The sequence below is a fragment of the Octodon degus genome, unplaced genomic scaffold (assembly GCF_000260255.1).
Source record: "Octodon degus isolate 3935 unplaced genomic scaffold, OctDeg1.0 scaffold00319, whole genome shotgun sequence".
Classification (NCBI taxonomy): Eukaryota; Metazoa; Chordata; class Mammalia; order Rodentia; family Octodontidae; genus Octodon; species Octodon degus.
The window spans coordinates 664,268-671,949 of record NW_004524895.1 but is presented as its reverse complement, the minus strand read 5'-3'; the positions used below and the strand labels follow the sequence as shown (position 1 = coordinate 671,949).

Genomic DNA, 7,682 nt, shown 5'->3' with positions numbered 1-7,682 from the left:
AGACAGACAGACAGACAGACAGACAGACAGACAGTGACTATCTCCCCTATTAGAATATACAGCATCTAGAACAGGACCAGATACAAAGAAGTTGCTCTCTGACTGTTGAATGTTGCTGAATTTGGACACAGATGGGACTGGCATTCACTCTTACATCTACCGTTTTCAAATTCTGCATAAGGGTTAGGGAGATAGCTCAGTGGCTTAAGCACCTGCCAGGTAAGTGCAAGGTCCTGAGTTTGGTCCCCGGTACCACAAAAAATAATTCTGTGTGACCTCAGGCAGTTGCTTCTTTCCTCTAAGCTTTACTCTTCTCATCTATAAAATGGGGACAACTCTGCATATCTCATAGGTAAGAATTAATTGTGATCAAGTACAGTAAGTTCCCAATTTACAAGTGAGTTCCATTCCAGGAGAATTTTTGCAAGTCAGATTTGGTTTTATCCTGCAAAATAATCTTAATACAGTGCACCTGTGAACATTTACAACTTGAATGTTCATAAAGAAGGGACTTACTATATGTGAAAATACATGGCATGATGCCTGGCACAGAGAACCAGGAAATGCCTGTGTGTTGAAATCTGTTTAAAGAAAAATGTCTTCTACTTCTCTGACCCCTAGCATATACCGTTCACCACCATTGGCTCTTCTGGCCTCTACTGTGGTGAAACCATTTTTCTGTATCTGCAGCTCCACACTTACCTGCCGCAGTTGTAGAGGTCACAGCAGAAGCAGGTGTTACCCCGGATGCGAGGTGTGCAGAACCCATGGCTGAGATGAGGGCAGTTCACCTAGGGTATAGAACAGGTGGAGAAATGAGCTAGTGTTGGATGGTAGTAAGGACCCTCTAAGATTGGAAATGCAAGTTAGTGACTGATGGAGACAGTAATGATGGCTGTGAAATGAACACACACACACACACACACACACACACACACACACACACCAGAGGGACAGAGCTGGGCAAGGAGGTGGCCAAAGTAATGTATGAGAAAAGTCAAAGTGTAGCTGTGGTTGTATTCAGCCTTAGCCATAGCCCTTAGTGCCCCATCCCTGAAGGGTGGAGATGGAGAGGAGAAAGGATGGGTAGGACAGATGGAATCACAAATGAACAGTAGGAAGTGAGGACACAAGGGTAGGGAAAATCAGGGCACAGCAGGAAAGAACGGGTGAGAAGGAAGACACAGGGGCCATCACATGCACTCTGAAGTACAGTAGTACCTCTCTAGCTGTCTGGGTAAGATTCCTCATAACCCTCGCGGAAGGAGAATTTTTGGTTGAGGAACTTATGACCTTACATAGGAAAAATAGGGTTAGGGGCTCCAGGGTTATAAGTGCAAATTACAAATGAACCTATGGAAGTCACTAACATTTTTACTGTCACCAAATTAACACAAGAAAACCATCACAATGAAATCAAGAGAACAGCAATAACATTTAACACATTTTGAGTTGGTAAGACATTTCTGAAAACTGAAAAAAAAATTCCATTTACCATCTCTCATTGGAAAGACAATTTCTATGTTCCCTCACCAATATGAATGTGATTAAGTGTTTATATATTTGTTTTGTGTTATTATAGATAATATTCACAGTAGACAGGCATTCTTATCCATATTGGATCTTTCATCCAAATGTTTGCTACCTTTCTGATTAGCTGTTAGTACATACACATTTCTATTCCTCCTTTCCAACCCAAGAATAGTTAGAAAAATGGTACACTTGTGGTTGGTAAAGCAAAACAAAGGCAAGTGTATAGCAGAATCATAATAAACATATCTACCATGATGTCTGGAGGACAGGCCAATCATTCTGCCCAACTCCAAGGGCACTATTCACATTGCCATTTATATAAAATGGCTTCCCCGGAAGCTGCGTAATATAGTGGCCATTTTGCCTTTGTGTGCTTTCCTTTCCTCTTCTCAGTCACAAGTTTATTATTTTTCTCTGCTGAGGGGATCTGGCTTTCAATGTGAGGCTAATAGAATACCAAACTGTCAAGTTTTCTAGAAACATAGTTTTAGGTGGAGGACTCCCTGGGTGGGGGAAGAATTACGGTACACTGAAAGGAAAGCTCTCCCAAACTGACTGTCACCACTATCCACTGTGTCTGACATAAGGCAGAAGGAGAGATGCATGTGTAGGAAAGAGATACCCTAATGTGCCTGCTCATAGGCTGGACTCTTGGGGGTGTCAAGAGAGGATCCAGCTGCCTCTCCAGTCTCCAGGTAGACCACACTGCTCAGTTACACTCCTCTGACCTCAGCCTCTTCCCATATGTGGAGGTCAGGCTCTCCCTCCTTGTCCAAACCTAGGTCAAGGTCTTTCACTATCATTGTCTTTCACACTTCCACCTTTCTTCCAGCTGGGCACCAAGTCCAGGCAACTGAATGATCAACCACAAGGACCACAAAGATGGGGGCGAGATTTGCTCTGTGACCTCTCTAGTCTCTTTTGCTCCTCTTATAATCATAACCACATACTGAAAAGCTTCTCACTGGGGTCCTAGAGATAGCCTCTGGCCACAGAACAAGGTAAACCTGATCAGGTGTCCTGAAGTTCCAACCTATGACTGTGGCCTTATTACACAGTACCGTGTTCTGACCAACTGAACAAATAAGCTGTAGATACCTCATAGTAAACATTAGACTCATGAAAAGGAGTAAAAGAAATGAGGCTTCAGGTAGAACAGGAACTTTCTTAGGAGATAAAGACATTCTGCTCATTTTGGCTCACCTCTTCAGCTTCCTTCTGGGATGTTTTGGGGACATAGTGGCATCGATTAGCATAGAGTGGTTTCAGATCCTGGAAGGATAGAGACAAAGCTAAAGTGATTTCAGCAGGACTTAAAATATCTGAACATACACACACACACACATACACACACACATACACACACGCACACACTCATACACACACACACACACACACACACACACACACACACACCAGAGTAAGCAGTGAGTTGGATTAATTTCTAAAAGTTGTCCATTCAGAGAGTCTTACAACATAAGGACCAGACAAAAATGTTTGATAGCTGCTTTCTATGGGACTACTTGTTTAATGAGAAATTAGGAACTTAATTTGAGAAATGGGTTTCTTGAAATTTCCTTTTCAATTTTCTTTTACTTCTAGACTTCTCATAAACAGTCTCCAGGGAACAAGATTGAACACTCCAGGTGCTATGACATTATACTCCCAAGCTGAGGGAGTACAGCTCCAAAAATGCGGTCACATTATCACCTTGGGACAGGACTAGAGCTGGCTGACATGCACTCCCTGCTGTCATTTCCACAGATTTTTCAGGAGGGAGAGCTCAGGGAACAAGCCCTGGAGGAAGGGCAGCTCCAAGCGTGCTGCGAATTTTAACTCAACTAAGCTATGAGCCATTTTCACTCGCCTACACAGATTAGATACAGCCAAATAGCTCCAAAAAGACTATGAGAGCCTAGAAAACTAATGTGCAGTTCAAGGACAGTGGGCTAACCCCACTAGCTTAGTGAGCTTCTTGGTGAGGGAATTCTCAGCATGGGTTTGGAAGGAACTGAGACTCGAGTCAGAGCTTCCAGGAAGCCTTCAGCTAGGGGACACCATTCACCTTCAGCTGGAGCTTTTTCCAAAGGCAGGTTAGGGCAGGATGATAGTTTATGAAAATTCATCTTAGGGTTTGGCCCAAGCACCCAAGCAGAGGGAATTGATTTTTGCCTTTTCCTTCTGTCTTCACTTGCCATCTCCAATCCTTGTGGGTGCTTTTGTCCATACATGTGATTTAGAATTTCCTGTACTAGGCACCCAAGGGCCTTTTCCTCTGAGCCAGTGCCACCAGCAAGGATCTAGGACTTTCTATGGGCTACATCTTTGCACATGAGTCTCCTGGCTGCTCAGTGTTGTCAAAGTACACTGCCGTGTTAGTTCAGTGTGGAGTCAGGCTGGAAAGGAATGAAGGCTTGCATGCTCACAGATGGCAGGGTTTATTTTCCATGTTTGGGAAAAGCAGAATCATTACCATCTTGCTGAAGAAGAGGCTTGACATGCTGGTCATAGTTCTCCTGGTCTTCCTGGGATTGTTTTGCTTGTTGCTTATTGTTTTGGGTTTGTGTGTGTGTGTGTGTGTGTGTGTGTGTGTGTGTGTGTGTGTGTGGTGGGAGGGTGTTGTTTTTGTTTTTGTTTTGAGACAGGGTCTTGCTATGCAGTTCAGGCTGGACTTGAACTCACTATGTAACCAAGGTTGGCATCAAACTCAAGAAGATCTTCCCACCTCAGCCTCCAGACTACTGGGATTACATGGTTGTGCCACCACTGCAGGCCTGACCTTCTTGGTTTGGGAAAATGCATTCAGCCACCAACTTCCCTAAAGAAAGATAGGCTTGTGTGTTGATAGTCTACTTGCTATTTCCAGATGCTATTCTTCATTACTCCCAGAAGAGGAGCAAGAACAGATGTTTGGGAGGTGAAAAAATGTCATTCAGCCAAGGCTTTTGACCATTTTTACCTGATGGATCCACCAACTTTGGTAGGAAGGGAAGGGAGGGGACGCTACTTGATTGTGAAAGTGCCAGCACCTGTTAGGGTATATTTATGCCTATTGTTGGACTATACCCACACACCAATGCTGAAAAGTAGGTTATTATTCTATACATTTGGAACAAAATAATTATGGCATAAGAAAGTACAATGACTTCCCAGCTAGTTAATGGCCATAGCAAGGAGTGGGGAAAGGAAGGAAGAACACCAGAGTGAGAAGAAATGAAATACATGTAGGGGAATATGGGAGAGGTTTGGTCTTGAGAGGAAGTTCAGATTCACCCATTCCATAGTGACAAAGTGATATTCCAGGATCTCAGTAACAGACAGGTTGGCTCTACCTGATGCAAGCTGTGCTAGGGTCCAACTATGGCTTTCATTGATGTTGGTCAGCAAATATCACCATAGGCTAATAAAGACTCTTCCCTCAAATCTCTTGGTGTCAGTGAGGACTACCAGATGATGGTGCAATGTCAGCAGAAACATTTTCTTAAAGATTTATCCAGCCTCATCCCAAATCCCGAGTCAATACTATCATGTAAGTCCCCAATGCAGGATATACAGAGGGCCTAGACTCAGGTGAGTAGGTGGGCTTTAGAGGAAGCTTCCAATAAGCAGAATTGGGATTTTTGAATTGCTTTCCACTGAAGCTAATGATCAAAAATGTTAGGAGTATCATGGAACTGCAAACCAAAACCATCGTGAAATACTGATTCATAACCACTAGGATGACTAGACCCGACTAGACCCACTAAACTCAAAAAGTCAGATAATAATGAAAATAATGGTGAGATTGCATCAGAATCCTCATACACTGCTGGAGAAAATGTAAAATAGTGCAGTCACTTTGGGAAACAGCCTGGCAGTTCCTTAAACAATAAATCATAATTATCATATCTTAACAATTCTACTCCTGGGCAAAAAGAAAATGTAAATAAAAAGATATGTCCGTGCAGAACCTGTACATAAAAATTTATAATGGCAAAAAGGTGAAAATAATCCAAATATCCATCAACTGATAAGAAGACAAACAACATGTGATGCATTCACACAAAGAAGCATTAGTAGGCCACAACAAGGAATGAAGCACTGATACTTGCTACAGCGTAAATGAACATCAAAAGCCTTATGCAAAATGAAGGAAACCAATCACACAGTAACACATAGCACTAAAATGAAATTCTACAATAAGGCTATTTATGAAAAGTAGAAACAGATTAGTGGTTTCTTAGAGCTGGGAAGGGTGGGTGAACAGGAAGGTGAGAAGAAAGGGTATGGGGTTTCTTTTGTGATGAAGAAAAGGTAAAGCTGACTATGGTGATGGTTGCATGTATTTGTGAGTATACTAAAAACTACTGCAAAAGTGTACATGGGTAAGTTATACATGTTACAAATGATGTCTCCATAAAGTTGTTTTTTTAAAAATGAGTGAAAAAGAAAGAGACAAAGGAAGCCATTTTAGTTCATGTTGCAGGCTTCTTAGCCACTGGGCCTATGTTGCCATGGAGACTGCCTCAGAGTGAATAGTGATTCTCAGATAAGGATAATAATGCCTGCCCTACATATGTAGAGGATTGCTATGGGTCTCAAATGAGATAATAGATATGAAGACACACTAAAAAGCCCAATGCTCTGCACAAAACGAGGAATTAATATTATTAAGATGGCTGTCGTGGGCCATGGTTATGGCCCAGTGATCTAAGTGCCTGCCTAGACAAGCACAAGGACACAGGTTCAATCCCTGACACCACATGCCCTGCCAGCCCCACCCAGGCACTCATAGCTGGCCACCAAGACCGGGCAAGGTGGCACGTGCCTGTAATCCTAGCCCTGGGGAGGCTGAGACAGGAGGATCCCTAAGAGTCCGAGCTGCATAGTGAGATCCTATACCAAATACATAAAAAAGTAGATGGCTTTTGCAGCTGAGGCAGGAAGATGACAAATTCAAGAATAGCCTAGGAAGTTGTGCAAGATCTTGTCTCAAAATAAGAAAGTGCTGGGGGTGTGGCTCAGGGACAGAACACTTACCTACATTTGTAAGGCCCTGGCTTCGATTTCCAGTATTAAGAAAAAAGGTAGCTCCTGCTGAATGCAAAATAGCATGCATACTATGATCGACTGTGACTATGCTACAAAAATAGCCATATTATCATAGAGTAATATGCATAAACAGTAAGTATTTCTACATTACAGTGGTAGAATTATGGATGTTAAGAGTTACTGATGTTATTTGCCCTTTTAAGAAGAAAATATGAAGGAAAAGATGACTGCTTTCAGTAAAATCAAAAGGAGTGGGTCTCATAGCAGGGCTTATATTTACACTCTGTCCTAAAATAAATGCATGCAAGAAGTTTCTCTTTCTCATCCCTTATTTATCCCCTATCCAGAAATTATTTCCTGAGATGCCATTTTAGAGACTATTAAGATGAAATTGTAGATCATATGGGTTCCTTTAACTGTGGCAAATAAGGGACTGACTCTCTTGGGAAAAAGATCTAGAAGGAGTTGGAATTGAAATAATGATGTCTCAAATCATCCTAACCCAGATCCCACCATATGCATGATACTCTCTCAGGACCTTGACAATTAGCCAGTGATTAAAATGGAATAAAACAGCATTTGACCCACAGAAATTCCGATGACACAATTTTGTTCTAATTCAGCTATTTTTAGGAAACATAACTTCCAAAAGCTCACAAGATATTTTCATTTTTCAGGTAGGTCCAATTGAAGTAACAACTCTTTGAATTTGTTCTGTGGACTTGGTAAATTCCTGTGCCTCACTCTTGATTTTGGTCTATGGGCTAGATCCGGGTTACTTTATGATTCGCTATGCTCTCGGCTCTTGACTTAGGACCCATTTAAAATATTAACAGTTACATTTGTTTTAATTATATTGTGTGCCTTCATTGATACAAAGACAAATATATTTATAGTATAGGAGAAAGGTTTTTTCAGCTTAGAAATTTATCTTTTTTAGGGGGGGCAGGTCTCAATATGTAGCCCAAGGGCCAGGGAGTTAACTCAAGTGAGTTCAATCCCTGGTACCACAAAAAAGAAGAAAGAAGAAGTTCAATCCCCGGTTCCTCAAAAAAAAAAAGGAAAGAAAGAAAGAAAGAAAGAAAGAAAGAAAGAAAGAAAGAAAGAAAGGAAGAAGA

General features: G+C 41.8%; 1 protein-coding gene across 3 annotated transcripts in view; it reads right to left on the bottom strand.

Annotated features, from left to right (window-relative positions):
- Window positions 1-7,682, bottom strand: part of Tmem255a (transmembrane protein 255A) — a 70,013-nt gene that overhangs the window by 38,688 nt on the left and 23,643 nt on the right. For all 3 annotated transcript variants that reach the window (XM_004647663.3, XM_023707920.1, XM_023707921.1), the window contains exons 5-6: window positions 2,737-2,805; window positions 703-791 (exon numbers count right to left, since the gene is read on the bottom strand). In XM_004647663.3, coding sequence (XP_004647720.1) covers window positions 703-791; window positions 2,737-2,805 — 158 coding nt within the window. The remainder of the gene's footprint in view (window positions 1-702; window positions 792-2,736; window positions 2,806-7,682) is intronic.